We start from the raw sequence: 17623 nt of genomic DNA, 5'->3' as shown, positions 1-17623 counted from the left end.
CCAGTTCACGGAAGAGAAAAAGTCGTGTTTCAGTGCTTCAAAGGGAGATGGTAGCAGCAACATTTTAGTTCCTCGAGCTGTATCTTCCCAAAGAGCCCAGAATCTCGCGCAAACTCGATTCTCACTCACAAACAACTAGGCTCGCTCAATGCGCTCTTCAGTATACTCCTCAAAAACAGTTTTGCTCATCTTCCGCTCGGTCTCCTCAGCATTCGGCAGAGCATTCGGGCCATCAAAGATTTCTGCAATCTCTTCGAGACTGCGCCCCTTGGTCTCCGGGAAGAAGAAGTATGTCACCGCAAGGAAGACAGCCAGAAGGCAACAGAACACGATGTAGTAATTGTAGCCGATGTTCTCCATGCCAATGGGGTTGCAGAAGGCTGCAATAACCAGGGAAGAATAGATCGCAAGCAGCTCACAGGTAAGTCCCTTTGATCTGCATGAAGTTAGCGGATGGCCGGATGTCTCTCGATCAGACGAGCTTTACTGACCTGATGTTGTAGGGTAGCACCTCTGTGCTATAGCTCATCAGAAGCGGCGTGTACGCTGGTGCGATGTCAGCGAGCCGTGTACTATTTGATGACGCTGCTGCGACTTACCTATGTCGTAGTGGAAGAAGAACGTGAACAAGCAAACGATCACGACAATTCCAGCGGAGCTACTTCCAGTCTGGGCGTTGACAGCAGAGCACGCTGTCCACACGATATAAGACACGAGCATGCCAATACCGCTCCATGTGAACAGGGTGCGCCGACCGAGGCGATCAACGAGGAAAGCCGCACCCAGGGCTGCCCCAAAATTGAAGATTTGAAGCAGGCCATTGATCAAAGTCTGCATGAACGGGTCCGTAACTCCCACGGAGTTGAGTACCAGCGTCAGGTAGTAGCTCACGACTCCAATGCCGTTCCACTGGGCGAATGTCCCGAGACAAACGACGATGAAGAGCCTCTTTCGGTTGCCTGGGGTAGCGACCAATGCGCCCCAGCCTGTTCCTTGCGCCTCTTGCTCTTTCTTTATGGTATCGTGGATCTCTCCCATCTCGCGGAGCACAAGAGGGCTGGAGCAGTCTCCCGCTGCATGGTATCGTGCGAGAATGTCGAGGGCTTCTTGGGTCCGATCATTTGCGATGAGCCATCTCGGAGACTCAGGAATCCAATAATATCCGATGAGCTGCACCGCAGGGAACCCTGCCTGCAAGATCGTGGGTACTCGCCAGCTCCAGTTCGACTGCATTGGCTGCGTTCCGAAGGTGGTCCAACTTGCAAGGATAGCGCCTGCTTGGACGTCAGTCAAGGTGTCTCTAGTGGCATATGGAATCTAATTACCAAGATAGTACATCGTCCAAAATGCCGACGTGTATCTTCCTCTATGGACAGGATATGCAAGCTCTGCGATGAGCATGGGAGCTGGCTGGACGACCAACATGCCGGCGGCACCTACGACGAGCCTCGAAACGACGAATTGTGCGTACGTGGTCGAAGTTGCTTGAATGATCGTTGCTATGATCACGCCCAGTATGCCGCCTAGAAGGACAATTTTGCGTCCAAACCTGTCGGAAAGCCATCCTACTATCGGAAGCACAAGGACGGAACCGATGGACTGTGCCGCATTGACAAGCCCGAGCATTGAGCCTTGTGGGTTACCGAAATACGACTGCCACTGCTATGTTGTTAGTATTCGTGTAGTAAACTTCGTGGGGTTCATAGCTTCTGACTTGTGGAAGAGACTGCAGGCCGTTCATAAGCGATCCATCATACCCAGCTACCGAGGAAGACAGGAGAGGCACCAGAAGGAGAAGATTGAGCCTTAGGAGATGTGACTGCTGAAACCACCACTTGTCTGTAACAGGAAGCACCTCGGCGAGAGTAGCTCCGACAATATCTTCGTTCTTCATTGCACAGAAGTGGTAATTGAATGGTCCTGCTATCGTATAGGTTGCCGATAGGCCTTCAATGTTAGTGGATGCTTATATACTACTCAAGATACATTCGGCACGCTCATGCCCCTCCTGCATCGCCCGATCGTTCTCACTGGCGGACGAGGAGTGAGCAGCCACAAAGGGTGGGTCTTCTCCGCGAACTCTCCAGATCTTGGTTTTGCGGAGGCGAATCCACATGCAAACAGACCCCACAGGTGCACAGTGGCCCTCATACGCTGATCCCCCTCACCGGCCCGCCACTACGACCTTGAATGTAACGACTCGACCCCATGTGGGAAATCCGCAGGGCATGACTCGGTGAACTAGCTGCGCGGTACGCACGCGACCGTCTTCGGCCGTCTGTCAGCCATCAGCGGAGTGAGTATGCCGGTGTTTCAACCTCTTGGACAAATGTGCGCGTGAGGGTGGATGTCTGCCTCTGTCCCGCGAAGCAGCGATCTGCTATGCCCGATAGCGTGGACAAAAATAGGCCGAATCGTCTTGAGATGCGCCCAGATCGCAATTCACTCTTCTGCCGATGCTGGGCACGTGAATGAGGTGCCGGAATGATGACACCAAAGGTCGCGCCTTCCTTCACTTACACGGAAGCTTGTGTTCTTACTTTGCGTGTCTGAAGACATTCATAGAGTCATACAGCACACGGCTCATGAGCCTCTCAGTGTAAAGGTAATTCCTCAGTAGTATGGAAATCGAGGAGAGAAAATTGTTTTGCCGCAAGCAACTCAAGATACTTGTAAATTCACATGAAGTGTCTATAACAATCTGTCGTTGAAGCGATCAAATTGATCCCTGAACGCCCTCAATCACGACCTTGAACACGCCCTCCTTACCAGCCTTCACTAACTCAAACGCCTGTTCTGCCTCTTCGAACTTGTACCGATTCGTAATCAACCGCTTCACGTCCACTTTTCCAGAGGCAACCAAGTCGACCGCCGCAGGGTAGACCCCAGTAGTGTATCTGATGCTGCCCTTTATGTTAAGAGCTCGGATACAAGCAGTGGTGATCGGGAACACGACATTTTCCTTGCCCATGCCGGCTTGGACGTAGGTGCCTCCCTTCTTCGTCGCAAAGATGCCGGCTTGGATGCACGGCTCAGCGCCTGTACATTCCAAGACGACCTCCGGTCCTTCTCCGAGGTCGAACTGCTCTTTAATCAAAGCCGCGACCTTCTCTGAATGCTCCACTGGATCCGCTCCGGGGTCAGCTTTGGGAGACATGAAGACGCCGTCTGCACCAAAGGATCTGGCAAAGTCGAGCCGTGACTGGACTACATCGACCCCGATTACTTTTTTCGCCCCGTAGGCTTTAGCAACTGCTTGGCAGAGCACGCCGATAGGGCCGCAACCGAAAACCAGCACCGTTTGGTTTGCTTTCAGATCCGCCACTTTTGCGATCTGGACGGCAACAGAGACCGGCTCGACGAGCGCGCCTTCTTCCATGTTCATGTGGTCTGGGATCGGATAGACGAAGTCGCTGGCAACGATGTAGTATTTGGCCAACGTTCCATCCCAAGGAGGTGTTGCTGCGAATATGGTGTCTGGGCAGAGGTTGTATTCGCCGTTCCTGCAGTATCCGCAATGGCGACAAGGGACGCCCGGTTCGATAGCAACTCTATGCCCAACCTTGACGTTCTTTACTTCGCTCCCAACTTCGACGACGGTACCTGCAATAGGTCAGTTATGCTCAGTGACAATCGTCAGATCAGTCATACCAGAGCTCTCATGACCAAGGACGATCGGACTTTGCAGGACAAAGTCACCAATGCGCCCTCTTTGCCAGTAGTGGACCTAGAGATTCGTCAATCTTCTAAAGTAAAAGCGTCAACCAAGATGAACTTACATCACTTCCGCAGATACCTGTCTGGGCAATATGCACTCTCACGTCTTTGGGTCCTCGAAGTCTAGGGACAGGTCTGTCTTCAAAGGCAACATCTTTGACCGCTCTCAATACAAATGATGGATTCTGCGTAACACATGTCAGTCATGTGCAGATGAGACACAGTTTTAGCTTCGGAAACGTGACTTACAATGTCAACGCCATTGGTCTGAGCTGCCATATTGACGAGATTCCTGTCGGAGCATGGAGTGACAGGGAATGAAGAGGAGTCTGTTTACTTCTGTTTGAACGATACAGTATACTATGCGGAATCGATTAGCTATGCTGAAGCTATTCCCGATGTTGTCGTGCCTTCGGATGGTCCACACCTCTTTTTACTCCTCAATGTGGAGATCATGGGTCGGGCTTTGGTGGATGATCGCGCTGGAACAAGCGACCTCGGCAACGGACGACAGAGCACCTCTACCCACCTCAGACGTGCGCCTTGACATCCACAAAACCATGCAATCCGTGGAACAAGTCATAGGGTCAAGAATTCGATCCACACCCATCGTCGATTATAGGTCATCGACCTGAGGTTTGCCTCTGGCCTTTTCGCTTTCTGTCATCCCAATTGCTACCCACTCATCCATCTATCTTTCGCGATTGAACTGCCTTCACAATGCCGCTCGCAACTCCCCCAGAACCCTCAAAGCATGTTCTCTCTCACTTCTCGCTCCAAGGCAAAGTCGCTGCCGTAACAGGCGGCGCGCGTGGCATCGGCCTCGAAGTCTGCAGAGCTTTGGCGGAAGCCGGCGCGTCGGTGGCCCTCATTTACACGTCAAGCAAAGACGCAGAGCAAACAGCCGAGTCGATCGCCAGAGCCACCGGGCAGAGAGTAGTCGCGTATAAGTCGGACGTGCGCAACAAAGCAACCATCACTGCCACTATCGATCAGGTGGCCAAAGACTTCGGCAAGCTCGACATCTGCGTTGCTAACGCGGGCATCGCTGCGCACCATGACAGTCTATCTTATGCAGAGGATGATTGGCAAGAGATGATGCGCGTCAACCTCGACGGCGCAATGTTCACGGCGCAAGCTGCTGGCAACATCTTTAAGAAACAGGGACCGGGTGCTGGGAGCATGATCTTCACCGCTTCGGTGTCCGCCATCCTCGTAAACATCCCACAGAAGCAGAGTGCCTACAATGCTAGTAAGGCAGCGGTAGTGCATCTGGCAAAATGTCTGGCAGTAGAGTGGACCGAATTCGCGAGGGTGAACTGCATCTCACCTGGCTTCATCGCCACAGACAGTAAGTTTATACGAATAATGTGGCATATACCTTCACCTCTGACGTCATGACAGTGCTCAGCGTGCACCCACCGGAATGGAGGGAAAAATGGTTTCAGATGATCCCGGGCGGCAGGCTATGCGACCCTGCGGAGTTGAAAGGAGTAGGTGATTATCTTCCCAAATGCATTGGATCGAACGCTAAATCATGTCTGAAGGCGTACGTGTACCTGGCCTCGGATGCGTCTTCATATATGACGGGCGCCAACATGGTAATAGATGGTGGATACACACTTCCCTAGCCGTTATCATTGGTCGCAGACGCAGCTTCGCCGATTGGGCCACCAGGGGATTTCAAGGCGATATTGCTGTTCTAGGTATCATGGACATGAAATTGCGTAGTCAAATAAGATCGGATAAGTTGATCGATAAACCTCGATTGAATCTGATTCTCACATCTTCCCATCGTCCTTGACCTCGGCGTGCCTAGTCTCACCGTCACCCAGCCCCTTCTCACCGAGCACGCCACCCTCACCATTCGGACTTCCCTCTTCGCTCGCGCCAACATTCTCGATTCCGACCTTCGTCTGAGTGAAAGCATCGGCCGGGTTTCTGTAAGCCGGCACGAAATTGACGCAGATCGCGTACGAGTACGCGGCCACGAAGAAGCACAGCGGCACTATCATGCCAAATTTGGTGTCGTCTCTAGAGTCAGACGCTGCACCCAAGATAGGAGGCACAACCGCACCACCGCACACGGCGCCGACAATGAAACCAGATCCGCGCTTGGAGTACTTGCCCAGACCGCGCATGCCCAGGGCGACGATGGTGGGGAAGCAAATGCTTTCGAAGAAGAGCGTGACGAAGAGCATGGCAATGCCGGCGTTGCCGGGCACGCCGATCGAAGGTGCGATGAAGACGATGCACAGGCCGAGGTAGATCAGGAAGACCCATCGGGGCCGGATGAATTTCATGAGGAACGTGCCGACGAAGCGACCGAGCGCGAATCCGCCCTGGGCGCCGGCGAGGAGTTGGGCGGCCGTGGCGTCTGAGTAGCTGGAGTCGGCGTCTTTGACGTAGTTGATGAACTGTGAAAATTGTTAGTACATCGGTCATGGTCCGCGAGTGTTGGAGGGCTCACAAAGCCAGCGATTCCGACCTGCGCACCAGTGTAGCAGAACTGAGCGAAAGCAGCATGGAATAAGCGATATTGCTTCCGAAAGGGCTTGACAGCAGCATTTGCGTGAGTTTCCTCGGCTTGGAATGCCATGTCTGCGTCGGTGATTTCAGGAATTGGAGAGCTGCGAATTGATCAGTATGATGCAGTTGAACCAGATGGCACCTCGAGCTTACAAGTAAAACACGACAGCGAGCAAGAACACAAAGCAGGCAATAGCGAGATAGATCCATTGCACGTTCTCCAACGCGCGCTGGTCGTTGCCAACATGGTTGAAGATGACGAAAGACCCGATCACAGGCGCGACAACCGTGCCAATACCGTTGAAAGCCTGAGAAAAGTTGATACGAATCTCAGAGTACTTTGGCGGACCGCAGACGGTGATGTATGGGTTCGCAGCGGTTTCGAGGCTACCAAGGCCATTACCGATGATGAAAATGGCCGCACAGAAGCCTCCGAACGAGCGGTAGAGGATACATGGCCATGCGACAAGCGAGCCGATGCCGTACAGGCACAATCCCCAGATGAACGTTGCTTTGTAGCCGTAATGGCGCAGAATCCAGTTGGCGTGGCCGAGCGAAGCCAAAGGATACGCGCCGAAGTAGGCTGCCTGCAGACCAGAAGAGCGTGCACGGGTGATGTCCAAGACGTTCTGAAAATGTTTGTTCAGAGTGTCGAGAAGACCATATGAGAAGCCCTATTGACGGTTAGCAAGGGTTGATACGTCGGTATCTTTAGCTTCTCATACCCAGAGGAAGAACAGAATAGTCACTAGAACAATGGGATAGATTGATTGACGCAGCGTGAGCTCAGCAGCCTTAGTCCGCTGGTCATCGCGGCTCTTCAACGAATGCTTCTTCAGCCAGCTCGGCGCCATCGTTGCGGTAGTGGAAATGGGACAGGGGGCTGAGGGAACGACGGGAGAGGTGCGAGGAGCTATTGCAATACTACTTAAGTGCTTCTATGGAACTTCTCCGGCAGTTACGCCTCTCTGACATGCTTCGACCGCGCACGCACGGGTATCACTTAGCGTGTAGCATGGTAACGAATGACCTCCTACCGTGTCTTGGCCCCGTACCATCCCTGCTCAGGCCTGCTGCGATGTTGCATTGTCGTCGATTTCCCCGCACGCCCTCTCCACACCTCCAGACAATCGCCATAGGACTAACATTCGCGCGATCCCCACAATTTCTTCGGGGTTCAATATGCCGTGGGGCCGAAGGAGGCGAAGGATCAGCGCCATGGCTTGTTCGGTGGCGCCAGCTTTCGAGAAGAACTCAATATGTCAGAGGCGTCCACTCAGAGTGCACCTCGTTGTTGTCGAACCATGAGCTTCCATGTGACGGCCACGTCTGCACGCAGAGAATGATAGATCGGTGATCGGCGCTCATAAGAGCCACATGGCTGCACCAGTGAAGTACCGGGTAATATGTTGCTTTCGAGCTACTCAAGCTTATTTTGGCTGCTTCAGCGCCAGGTGCAAGTGGGACGGAACCACTAGGCTGCCGCTGATTTCCCGAAATCGAGGTGCGATAGCCGAAAGACGAAGGAATGCCAGTGGCATCTATACATGTCGCAGTCCTAGCAACCATGCTTATCGCGAAGACCGTGTGCCAAGTTTCGGGAGCATGCATACGCCTCGTCGGCGAGCAGCGAGCGCACATGAAAGATGAAGGTCCATGCGCGGACTGTCCGATCGGACACGGCAGTGCTTCGATCATGCTCTAGGCTCAGTGGTGATGCTGAGAGCCATGCGACACACTTTCGTCCGTCATCTTATGCGAAGATGTCCTTTCGCGAACCCGTCCTCCATGGTGTGTTTCACTCAACCCTTCTGCGAGTCGCAGGCCCTTGACCGTCCTGTGAAAACCCAGAGATAATCTCAGTGACCAGCTTGCGCAACTCAGCCTGGCCCTCCTCCGTCTGAAAATCGGGCCTCGCCGCCAGCTCCTCGATCCTTCGTCTTATCTCAGGATCAGGCTCTTCTCCCGCCTCGCCAGCGTCCATCGTGCCCACATTGACCTTCACATTTCCAGGAAGAGGCGGCGGCGCATGAACGCTGGCAGGGTCATCCACGCCGTTGGTGCCAGCCTGCGCCATGGCAGAGTTTGCAGCGCCGCCAGTCTGCGCAACCACATTGGCGGCCTCTTCCACCGAGGAGCCTCCAGCAGCCTGGCGCAGGAAAGCAGCGACCATGGGCTGCTCATCCTCATCATCGAGCTTCTCTGCCGCAGTCTGCCCCTCGCTGTTCTTCGCATCGATGCTCACACCCAGTACCAGCAGCTCTTTGGCCATCTCGATCGTCTCGGCGTTGAACAAAGCCGTTTCGCCATCTTCGTCGGCAATGTTGGTGTCGACGTTGAAGTCTTTGATCAGAGATTGCGCGAGCTGAATGTGCCCGTAGGAGGTCGCAGCGTGTAAAAGACTGTAGCCGTGTGAGTCTTGCTGCGATGCAAGTTCGGGGTGTTCGCGGAGTTGGTTGATGACGGTGTCCGGAGAGTCCGGCACCAGGTTCAGCAGGCGGTCGATCGTGATTATTTGCGACATGGCTGTATCGATCGTTTGTGGCAGGATAGGAATGTGTCTGACTGCAAGGATGCTCTTGATCAGGAAACAAATGTTTGGTGGGGGCCACGGCAAACTTGCCTTCAAGTTTGTGGCGGGCAATTCACGACTCCGCTTCAAATCGTGAGGGACGAGAACTGATCTGAAAGGCTCTTTGCTTTCGCTGAGCTATGGGATACTGAAGGTGAGAAACAATGTCAAAATCTTGCAAGGTTGATGAATGTCCCAGAGCGCTCGACACAAAATTAACGTCTGAAACCAAATCTTCACCTAGGGTGAAACCCGACAGAGCTCTCCGAACCTTTCCAAACCGATGTCTTTTCTGTGTTTTTATTCATGGTCTCGTTCTATGCAACTTTTCCCATAGCGATCTCTACGCAGTTTTTGGGTATGCCATGCTCCAAAACGCAACACCTTGCTCCTCACGCTCGCCCAAACAATGCAAATCCAAGCTTTGTCGTCTGTACACCCACCCAATTTAGCTCAGGTCAAGCTTCCACAGCCCATCTCCAACGTAGTGCCCGTTCTCGATGCCGACGCCCTTCTTCTTCTCCTTCATCTCTTTGGTACCCATCTTGAGCACACCGATCAGGCAAGCGTGTTCCTTGCCTTCAGCCTCCACCACAACAACCTCTCCAGCATCGATATCCTGACCTCCATTGTCATACACACCAGCATCCTCGTCGCCAGGCAGTCTTCCGCCAGGGCTCGTAAGACCAGGCACCATGAGCGTGGCGCCACTCATGACGAAGCGGATGGCTCCTCTGTCGATGCGTATCCTCTTGAAAGCCCAGGGGTACTTGTGCACGACCGTCAGATGCGGGATGATGGCGTCGTCCATGTGCTGCCAGAACAGCGGCGTGCTGCCGTTGCAGTAGAGAGAAACGCGATCGGGGACCTTCACCAGGTCTAGTTGTTCCTTTTTGGGGAGGACATCGTCGATGTAGGGCTCAAGGCCGGGATAGGTCTCGATGACTTTGGCACGCACGGCGCGCTGAGCAGAGGACTTGACCTGCAAGAGGGTAGGAGGTCAGATGTTGCTCGTTCACGTGCGGTCGATTAATCGTTTCGTGGCATACCTTGCTCTTCTGGCCGGCGGTAAACTGGGCACTGCTGTCAGTTGTTTTCTTTACTGCTAGACCGCCGGCACATACTGACTTCCTTCTTGAACATTGCTGCGGACTTTTGTGTTTTGAGGAGGTGTATTGCTCAGGAAGGGCGAGCGTATACCGCGACGTTGGGCGACAAATCGAGCCCCACCATGCCATGCCTCTGCCTCGCAGCGCCCGCTCATCACTACCCCTCCATGTCTCGGCATACCTGCTTGTTTCAGCCCATCCGCCGCGTGGGAGCCAAACGGCAGGGAACTTGGAACTGATGAACTGTGACGACTCCAGAACCTTCTGGTCTCGCTTGGCCACGGTATACAGACTCACGTCAACTCCATATCCCTTCTTTCGCGACAACTGCTTGGATCGCCTGCACTGTCACATCTCACACAAAGCGGCCAGACACATCAAAACAACAATATGGTAAACACATTTGCAACCCGATCGTCCCTCCAACGCAACGTTTACTGACAACGGCCCCCAGGCCACCGACTCCCGCAAGCGCCTGGCGCTCGCCGTGATCGACTTCCTGAACTCCTCCCTCAAGGACGGCACCCTTCAAGCCGAAGATGCCGACAGCATTGAGATCGCGAGCAACTGCATCGCGGAGTGCTTCCACGTCGACCCGACCGACCAGGCCGCGATGAAAGACGCCCTCGCCGGCCAGAACCTCCTCTCCATCTACGGCGTGTACGAGAAGCTCAAGGGCAAATCCACCGCGTCCACGCAGGGCGCCAGCTCCGCACAGGAAGGCCGGCCCAGCACTCCCTCCGCGCCGCCCAGCTCGCAGCCCGACAGCGAGGCGGCCAAGGGCGGACCCACCGAGGAGAGCGAGAAGCTCAAGGGCCAGGGCAATGCGGCGATGCAGAAGAAGGACTACCCGACGGCGATCGACTTCTACACCAAAGCGCTGGAAGTCTCGCCGCTCAACCCGATCTACCTGTCGAACCGCGCGGCGGCCTACAGCGCGCACAGCCAGCACGAGCTGGCCAAGAACGACGCCGAGCTGGCCACCGTCGCCGACCCCAAGTACACCAAGGCGTGGTCGCGGCTGGGGCTGTCGCGCTTCGCGCTCGGCGACGCGAAGGGCAGCATGGAGGCGTACGCCAAGGGCATCGAGGCCGAGGGCAACGGTGGCAGCGACGCGATGAAGAAGGGCTACGAGACGGCGAAGCGCCGGTGCGAGGAGGAGGGCGTGTCGCCGGAGCTCGACACCGCGTCGCGCTCTGGTCCCGAGAGTGCTGGCGGCGCAGGCGGCATGCCCGACCTATCGTCGCTGGCCGGCATGCTGGGCGGCGGCGGCGGGCAGGGCGGCATGCCGGACCTGGGCGCGCTGATGCAGAACCCGATGATGAGGCAGATGGCGCAGAACATGATGTCGAACCCGGACATGATGAACAACCTGATGAACAACCCGCGCCTGCGCGAGATGGCGGGCCGCTTCGGCGGTGGTGGTGCTGGTGGTGCTGGTGGCCAGCAGGGCGGCGGCGGTGGAATGCCCGACCTGTCCAGCATGATGAACGACCCTGCGATTGCCGAGATGGCGCGCAACTTCATGGGCGGCATGGGCGGCGGCGCTGGCCGCGGGCAATAGATTTCCTGGTTATTTGCTGAATGAGTTTTTTGAACTGTCTACATCGATGATACCACGAAAAATAACAGTAATGAGAACACCGAGACTGCCACTGCACATCACTCTTCACTATTGAAATTATGCAGTGAATCGGAAACGGTCGTGAAAATGGGTCTTGACACGGCCGTCCATTAAATTGAGTGTGTGCATCAATCGTTTCCCCATATCTCACAGAAAGGTAAAAGTATCTACTATAGTAACAAGAAAAGAAAAGGATATGCCCAAGTCCCTCCCAATCCGAACAAGAAAGTACATCCAGCCATCACAGGCATCGTAAGATACAGCTCCTCAGAGCATCCACGAAAAAAAAGATACAATCCGAAAACGAATCAAACGTTCAAAACGGGCCCGAAACCCTCAGGGGAAAAAAAAACCAAAAACACCATCACCGCTCCTCGCCACCTCCCACCCCCTCCAACGCCCTCCTCACCCCCTCCAGCCTCGCCCTCGCCTCCCCCACTTCCACCCCTTCCTCATCCTCGCCCTCCTGCAATTTCTCGCACACCCTCCGCAAACTCTCCACAACCCCAAACACTAGCGCCTTATCCTTCAGCCCCAGACACCTTCCCTGCGGATTCAGCAGCGCATTGACAGCGACCGTCGTAGGGTCCGCGACGGGCGTCGAAGACAGCAGCGGGCTGAGCAGCGGCGTGGGGATGCCCTGCGAGCGGCGCAGACTGCTGCTGATGCGGCTGGGATCTGAGGGGGGTCGGCGGGAGCGTTGCGGGTCGGTGGACGAGGGGCGCGAGAGGGCGCGGCTGGAGCGGCGGCTGTGGGATTTGGAGACTTGGGCGAGGGCGAGGGCGCTCGGGGTCGGGGAGGCGCGGCCCTGCTGCTCGGTGGCGGTCGCGAAGGACGCGAGCGTGCTGACGCTGTCGACGGATTGTGAGCGGCTGTGGGCGAGCTTGCGCTCGATTTCGCGCAGGGCTTCGGGCGTGTCGGGCGGGTCGGCGCCGTCGTAGTGGGCGGGGTCGAGGTCGCGGGTTGTGGTGGTCGGGCCTTTGGCGGTGGAAGTGGAGGAGACGGAGTCGGTGTCGGAGTGGTCGGGGCTGCTGCTTTGTTGGTAGCGAGCCATGGCACTGTGAAGGAAAAAGTGCTCGTAGTCGAAGGCGTCTTCGCGCTCTTCGTGGGGGACGACGGAGGTTGGGAGGTCGGGCTCAGCGTCTTCGTAGACGCTTTCGTCGTCGTTGTCGGGGAAGTATTCCGAGGGGTTCTCTGGTGTGGAAAGCGTGGGAGCGTCGCTGGTAGATGTTTGCGCTCCTCCTCCAGCGTCCGAGAGAACTTCGTTGTCACTGGTATCGAATGACCCGGGCATGTCTCGGCTTCCAGTGCGACCATGGCCTTGTCCCGGCGGATTGCTGTGTCCTGCATTCGCCTCTCCGTACTGAATACGTCTCTGGCGTAAAGAAGGAGAATCGGATCGCTGCACTGCCGCCATCTCCGCGAAAGCATTTCTACTGCCAGTTTTCAAAGGAAGTGCGCCCCACGTCCTATCACCTCCTTCAGGCTTTGACGGACTCCTCTGATACTGATTCTGTGCATCGAATGGACTCTGCCCGGCAGGGCTAGAAGAGTCAGAATACCACATGTCGGGCGCCTGAAAATCAGCATTGTTGAGCGGCGACGCGTCTTTCAAGCTGTTGTAGCTCTGCCGTCGGATACTGTCCTCTTTCGCCCTATCTCTGAGTGATGAGATCCTGCCTTTCAAGCTGGACATCTGCTCCCTTAAATTGTCTGTTGTCGAAGGCGATCGAGTAATGCCCAGACCGTACCCGTACGCTGACTCGGTATATACGCTCTCCCGGTTGTCTCGTACAGACGGGGCGACCTGAGAAGCGCTCTCTTCAGGCAAAGGCTCCAGATCTGGGTCAGGAGTCCCCATGGCAGCGGGAGATTCGCGTGGAGGCTGGACATCGCTGCTCTTCAGCGAGTCGAAACTGCGCGAACCTCTCAAATCCGTCCACGTAGAATTACTCGGCCGTACAGGTATGCGTCCTTTCCTGCCAAAAGCATCTCCCCTCGCCAGAGCGGTATGAGGCCTCTCCGGCAACGCATTGTCGCTGTGGGTGCGGGCATGGCCCTGGTGGTAGTCGGCTCCGAGGGAAGGCGTGCTAGCCTGCATGTGTAGAACCCGCCCGGGCCGCGTGTTCGTGTATCCGTCCATCAAGAACCTTTTCGTCCCGTAAGCCGGCGACGTATGCGAGGAGCCCAGAGAAGTCGCCCGCTTCAGATTCGCAGCGGTCAGCGGCGCGACCAAGTCCCTCGCGCCGCGCAGGTTGCCTTCCATGAGGTTCAGCCGCTTTTTCGCGTTCGCCAGGATTTGCTCTGCCCGTTGGCTGAGCATGGCGGAGTTGTGCTCCTCCTCTTCTTGCGCCTTTCGCTGGGCGTCTGCGCCGCCGGCGATGCTGCAACTGTATCCCATGCGCACCGCCGGTGGCTTTTCAGTGTCGGTGAGCTCATCCTCGGTCTCCTCCCTGCTTTGGTATCTCGAGAGGAACGCCGGAAGCGCCGCTTCGTATTCTTCACTGTTGAACGAGCTAGCACCGATGCTTGAGCGCTTATCGTTGCTGATTTGCGGAGCCAGACGGTCGCCGTCGTGGATCGTGGGCGACGATGCGATGGGTGGATTGTCGTCGTAAAACTCCTGTCGAGCCGGACTATCATGTCTCGACTGAGCGTCATCTTTTTTCGCGCTGCCCGGGCGGTTCCTCAAAAGCATCATCTTCCGACCCATGAGACTACGCTTCTCTTTCTTGGCAGGCTGCTGAAGCTGCCATTCTCGATCCATGCTCGCGCGCTCTCCGGCATCTTGGTTGGTGATGTCTCGCAGATAGCTTATGCTGGGTGGTCCGCCTAGACTCTCCGGCGAGTCTGGCGCATGTACGGACCCGGCGTGGGGCAGAACCATATCGGGGTTTGTCAGGGTCGGAGAGGGGAGCGACGGCAGCGGCTTGTCGAGCGCCTGAGGCGTCTGCGGCGTCTGTGGCCGCTGCTGCAGAGGTCCGTAGCAAGAGACGACATTGCCCGTCGCGGCCGAGGGCTGAGTGGGATCGTACATGGCGGGCATCCTAGGTCCAGCGAGAGCAAGAGACAGCCCGGAGTCCTTCCAAGTCCCAATGGGCCGGTCAGTCAAAATTGACCAGCTCGCTTCCAGGCAGCCCAACTCCGTAGCAGCAGGACGAGCCTGTGAGAGCGTCCGCGATAGTCGGTTCGACCTCGAGAGCGAAGGAGGGAGACATGCTCAGACGGTCGTGGGCCAGGCAAGGCTTGCGTGGAGCGAGAGCCGTCCACACTGCTGATCTTCAGGAACAGGCATAGCGCCGGCGCTGCTGTCGAAAGCCACCAGAAGCGCGCGGCGGTAGGGCCAGCGTGCAACCCGGCCCTCGACCTGTCAGGTCGCCGCTAATGAAATGCATGGGCGCCTGGGAATGACAGATGCGCAAGGCTCCATGCACGCCTCACTCCTCCAGCTCATATCGCATACCGCGTAGAGCTCCTCCTGCGCGCGCGACTCAGGTCTCATGTTTTGAGAAACGGCCCCCAGGCGTCCTTCCAAGCAAAGCACCCCGCTAGCCTCAGCCGTGTGGGACCCGCAGGAACACCAAAGAGAAACTCGTTCGCCCGCCGTTCCCGCACTACTGGGTCTGCAGATGCCCGTCTGATTCGTGAGAGCCGGGATGCTGGCTCGAATCATAGATTGATGATCCAATCATTTCCGACTGATGATTCTTATGTCCAGTCGGCAAGCTTGACTCGGCGTAAAAGGCACCCGGTCAGACGTTGTACGTAGGATGGATGTCACTGCTGTTGAGAGAATCCAGATATATCACAGTAAAATAAGATAGACTCGCACTCGTGGGCACGACCTCTTCCAGCGAGCAAGGCGTGTTCCAGGAATGAGAGCAATCTTCAGCAATCTAGTTCCTTGCCATGATCAAAGGGACATTACTCAAGAGGGATGATCGAGCTAGGGACTCTAGTCTGTTTCAGCTATTGCTTGTCCTAATCCCTGCCCGTGCTCAGCAGGCATTGGCATCTGATCACATTTGCAGGATACCTTATGTTGTAACGACTAGCTACCTATCCGGTACGACCCTACACTGCGACACAGTGAGAGCTACACAGATCGAACTCTAATATTCACCACAACGAGACGAAAATGCCAGAAAAGGAAATTCGAAGCATATTCAAAAAAAAAAGAAAAAGGAAAAACGTTCGCTAGCATATAAACTAATCATACCGCCCCTCGCAAGGTACCCTAACAATACCCAGAAGAGCCTCATCGCCCTCCCATCACGCGTTGCCCCTAACATTCAATCATTTCGCACCTCACCCATCAACCCCAATCATCAACCACCCCCACTCCCCGCCCTCACCGCCGTCCCAACCCCAACCCCATTGCCATTACCATTCAACCCCCCATCCCCACCACCGCCATTCTCCCTCCTCCGCCCCTTCCCGCCCTTGGCAACCACCTCGCCCACCCCCTCCATTTCCTCATCTTCCACCTCGCCCGCGCCCTGATCCGGCATCTCCGCGTCCGCGTCCGCGGCCCCAGCCTTCGCCGCCTGCGCCGCCGCCCAGATCGCGCTCTCGTCCAGCTCGTTCGCGTCGCCGGGCTTCGAGCGCAGCCACTTCATGCGCGGGCCGGTCTTGGCGACCTCGCTGACGCGGAAGCCGTAGATCCGGGGCTCGTAGATGTTGCCGTGCCCGAGGCCGGGGGCGAGGTTGTGCGGGGACACGCCGTTGATGTTGTCGGGTTGGGGAGGGAGGGGTACCGGGTTGGCGTTGGCGGTCGCGCTCGCGCTGGTGTTGTGGGGTGCCGTGGCGGGTTGCGGGGATGTGAGGGAGGAGGAGAGGGAGGAGCGGGCGGTTTTTGTGCCTGCTGCTGTGGTGGAGGAGGGGCCAGTGGCGAGAGGGTCGACGAGGGGAGCTGGAGGGGGAGGGGCGGGCTTGTCGCCGCCGACGTCGAGCTCGGGGAAGGTCATGAAGAAGAGGCAGCCGAAGGTGGTGCCGAAGAAGGCGCCGTCGACGGTCTGGAAGCGCGAGTTGGGCGGCGTGTAGACATCGAGGCAGCTGGGGCAGAACAGCTTGACAGTCTCCTGGCCGGGGATGTCGGAGCAGCCGACGGGCAGGACGCGCGCGCCGTAGCAGTGCACGCGCGGGCAGTGCCCGAAGTGGCCCAGCTCGTACTTCTCCGCCATCTGCTGGATGCCCTGCCGGCTCGTGATGAAGCGCTGGTGTATCAGCCCGTACAGCATCTCCGCCGAGCTCTCGATCACGCTCAGGTCGCTCGCCATCCGCAGGTGCCGCCGCTCCGCCGCGTCCGCCTGCCGGTAGCTCTTCCCTTCGGGGTCGAGCATCTCGTCCTCATCCTCGTCTTCGTCCTCTTCCTCTTCCTCCTCGTCGCTGGCATCTTCAGGCTCCACGTCCAGAATCATCTCCAGCGCCTCCTTGTACATAGGGACCTGGCTCTGCAGGCCGGTCAAGTTGAAGTCATCCTCGATGAAGTCCTCGCTGACCTCGGCGAAGTATTCGTGCCCGACGAGCGAGCAGAAGGCCGATATCCACGACTCGGGCGCCTGCGAGGAGGAGCTCATCGTCAGGTTCTCGTCCAGCTCGATCTCGCTGATCGTGAGGGCTTTCTCTAGCGCGTTCGACAGGCGTTGCTCGGCTGCCGCTTCGTAGGAGGCGGACGTCGAGCTGGCGGTTTCCGAGAGCTCGGCTAGGTCGTACTCGCGCTTGGGAGCCAGTTTCGGTGACAGGTCGTCCGCGTGGTATGTTGTGGTAGCCTGCTCTCCAGTGCTAGGTCTTTGTCGTGGTCTGCTCTTTCTGTTCCGAGTGAGGGTAGCTGAGCGGTGTAGCTGTAAATGCGGATTGGGCCTCAAGGCTGTGTATGGGTCCGCAGTGACTCGGTCCGCAGCTGGAAAACACCGTTTCCGGCCGTCCAAGGCAAGGCAATGCTCACGCGCGACTTCTCGACCGTCTGCGCCAGAATCACGTGCTCCGGTTCGCCAAAGCTCTTCACTGCAGTGCGCTGCAATCACACCCAAGCCCCACCAAAAGGCGCAAAATCACCGCCGTTCGCCGACA

General features: G+C 56.7%; 9 protein-coding genes across 9 annotated transcripts; 2 read left to right on the top strand and 7 right to left on the bottom strand.

Moving 5' to 3' along the window:
- Positions 1-135: 135 nt before the first annotated feature.
- Positions 136-1894, bottom strand: WHR41_04062 (uncharacterized protein; the record flags this gene model as incomplete). Its single annotated transcript, XM_069372668.1, has 5 exons — positions 136-436; positions 492-546; positions 600-1274; positions 1326-1659; positions 1715-1894. 5 exons carry the CDS (start codon positions 1892-1894, stop codon positions 136-138), a joined length of 1545 nt encoding a protein of 514 aa, XP_069229952.1.
- Positions 1895-2629: 735 nt separating this feature from the next.
- Positions 2630-4148, bottom strand: WHR41_04061 (uncharacterized protein). Its single transcript, XM_069372667.1, has 4 exons — positions 3967-4148; positions 3780-3902; positions 3652-3727; positions 2630-3603 (listed from the first exon to the last, which is right to left on the bottom strand). The coding sequence occupies exons 1-4, from the start codon at positions 3994-3996 to the stop codon at positions 2717-2719; spliced, it is 1116 nt and encodes a 371-aa protein (XP_069229951.1). The 5' UTR covers positions 3997-4148; the 3' UTR covers positions 2630-2716.
- Positions 4149-4264: 116 nt separating this feature from the next.
- On the top strand, positions 4265-5522 carry WHR41_04060 (uncharacterized protein). The gene is made up of 3 exons (XM_069372666.1): positions 4265-5068; positions 5122-5210; positions 5265-5522. Exons 1-3 carry the CDS (start codon positions 4438-4440, stop codon positions 5346-5348), a joined length of 804 nt encoding a protein of 267 aa, XP_069229950.1. The 5' UTR covers positions 4265-4437; the 3' UTR covers positions 5349-5522.
- On the bottom strand, positions 5410-7100 carry WHR41_04059 (uncharacterized protein; the record flags this gene model as incomplete). Its single annotated transcript, XM_069372665.1, has 4 exons — positions 5410-6134; positions 6188-6347; positions 6400-6920; positions 6972-7100. The coding sequence occupies 4 exons, from the start codon at positions 7098-7100 to the stop codon at positions 5499-5501; spliced, it is 1446 nt and encodes a 481-aa protein (XP_069230070.1). The 3' UTR covers positions 5410-5498.
- A 944-nt stretch (positions 7101-8044) lies between these two features.
- On the bottom strand, positions 8045-8770 carry WHR41_04058 (uncharacterized protein; the record flags this gene model as incomplete). Its single annotated transcript, XM_069372664.1, has 1 exon — positions 8045-8770. One exon carries the CDS (start codon positions 8768-8770, stop codon positions 8045-8047), a length of 726 nt encoding a protein of 241 aa, XP_069230071.1.
- Positions 8771-8925: 155 nt separating this feature from the next.
- Positions 8926-10013, bottom strand: WHR41_04057 (uncharacterized protein). Its single transcript, XM_069372663.1, has 3 exons — positions 9947-10013; positions 9868-9891; positions 8926-9800 (listed from the first exon to the last, which is right to left on the bottom strand). Exons 1-3 carry the CDS (start codon positions 9959-9961, stop codon positions 9267-9269), a joined length of 573 nt encoding a protein of 190 aa, XP_069230068.1. The 5' UTR covers positions 9962-10013; the 3' UTR covers positions 8926-9266.
- A 194-nt stretch (positions 10014-10207) lies between these two features.
- Positions 10208-11491, top strand: WHR41_04056 (uncharacterized protein; the record flags this gene model as incomplete). The annotated part of the gene is made up of 2 exons (XM_069372662.1): positions 10208-10320; positions 10382-11491. The coding sequence occupies exons 1-2, from the start codon at positions 10318-10320 to the stop codon at positions 11489-11491; spliced, it is 1113 nt and encodes a 370-aa protein (XP_069230069.1). The 5' UTR covers positions 10208-10317.
- Positions 11492-11915: 424 nt separating this feature from the next.
- On the bottom strand, positions 11916-14588 carry WHR41_04055 (uncharacterized protein; the record flags this gene model as incomplete). Its single annotated transcript, XM_069372661.1, has 1 exon — positions 11916-14588. One exon carries the CDS (start codon positions 14586-14588, stop codon positions 11916-11918), a length of 2673 nt encoding a protein of 890 aa, XP_069230066.1.
- Positions 14589-15879: 1291 nt separating this feature from the next.
- Positions 15880-17130, bottom strand: WHR41_04054 (uncharacterized protein; the record flags this gene model as incomplete). Its single annotated transcript, XM_069372660.1, has 1 exon — positions 15880-17130. One exon carries the CDS (start codon positions 17128-17130, stop codon positions 15880-15882), a length of 1251 nt encoding a protein of 416 aa, XP_069230067.1.
- Positions 17131-17623: the final 493 nt, after the last annotated feature.

The sequence above is a fragment of the Cladosporium halotolerans genome, assembly GCF_011745625.1.
Source record: "Cladosporium halotolerans strain TM138-S3 chromosome Unknown Sca12, whole genome shotgun sequence".
Taxonomy (NCBI): domain Eukaryota; kingdom Fungi; phylum Ascomycota; class Dothideomycetes; order Cladosporiales; family Cladosporiaceae; genus Cladosporium; species Cladosporium halotolerans.
This window is presented reverse-complemented; position numbering and strand designations above follow the sequence as displayed.

Bases quoted from the DNA above. Each gene is read 5' to 3' on its own strand.
- WHR41_04061 (XM_069372667.1), bottom strand. From the start codon at position 3,996: ATGGCAGCTCAGACCAATGGCGTTGACATT. The intron at 3,903-3,966 runs GTAAGTCACGTT...TGTGTTACGCAG, and splicing joins AGACCAATGGCGTTGACATT to AATCCATCATTTGTATTGAG. The intron at 3,728-3,779 runs GTAAGTTCATCT...ACGAATCTCTAG, and splicing joins CAGGTATCTGCGGAAGTGAT to GTCCACTACTGGCAAAGAGG.
- WHR41_04060 (XM_069372666.1), top strand. From the start codon at position 4,438: ATGCCGCTCGCAACTCCCCCAGAACCCTCAAAGCATGTTCTCTCTCAC. The intron at 5,069-5,121 runs GTAAGTTTATAC...ACGTCATGACAG, and splicing joins TGGCTTCATCGCCACAGACA to TGCTCAGCGTGCACCCACCG. The intron at 5,211-5,264 runs GTAGGTGATTAT...TCATGTCTGAAG, and splicing joins ACCCTGCGGAGTTGAAAGGA to GCGTACGTGTACCTGGCCTC.
- WHR41_04057 (XM_069372663.1), bottom strand. The intron at 9,801-9,867 runs GTATGCCACGAA...ACCCTCTTGCAG, and splicing joins CCGCCGGCCAGAAGAGCAAG to GTCAAGTCCTCTGCTCAGCG.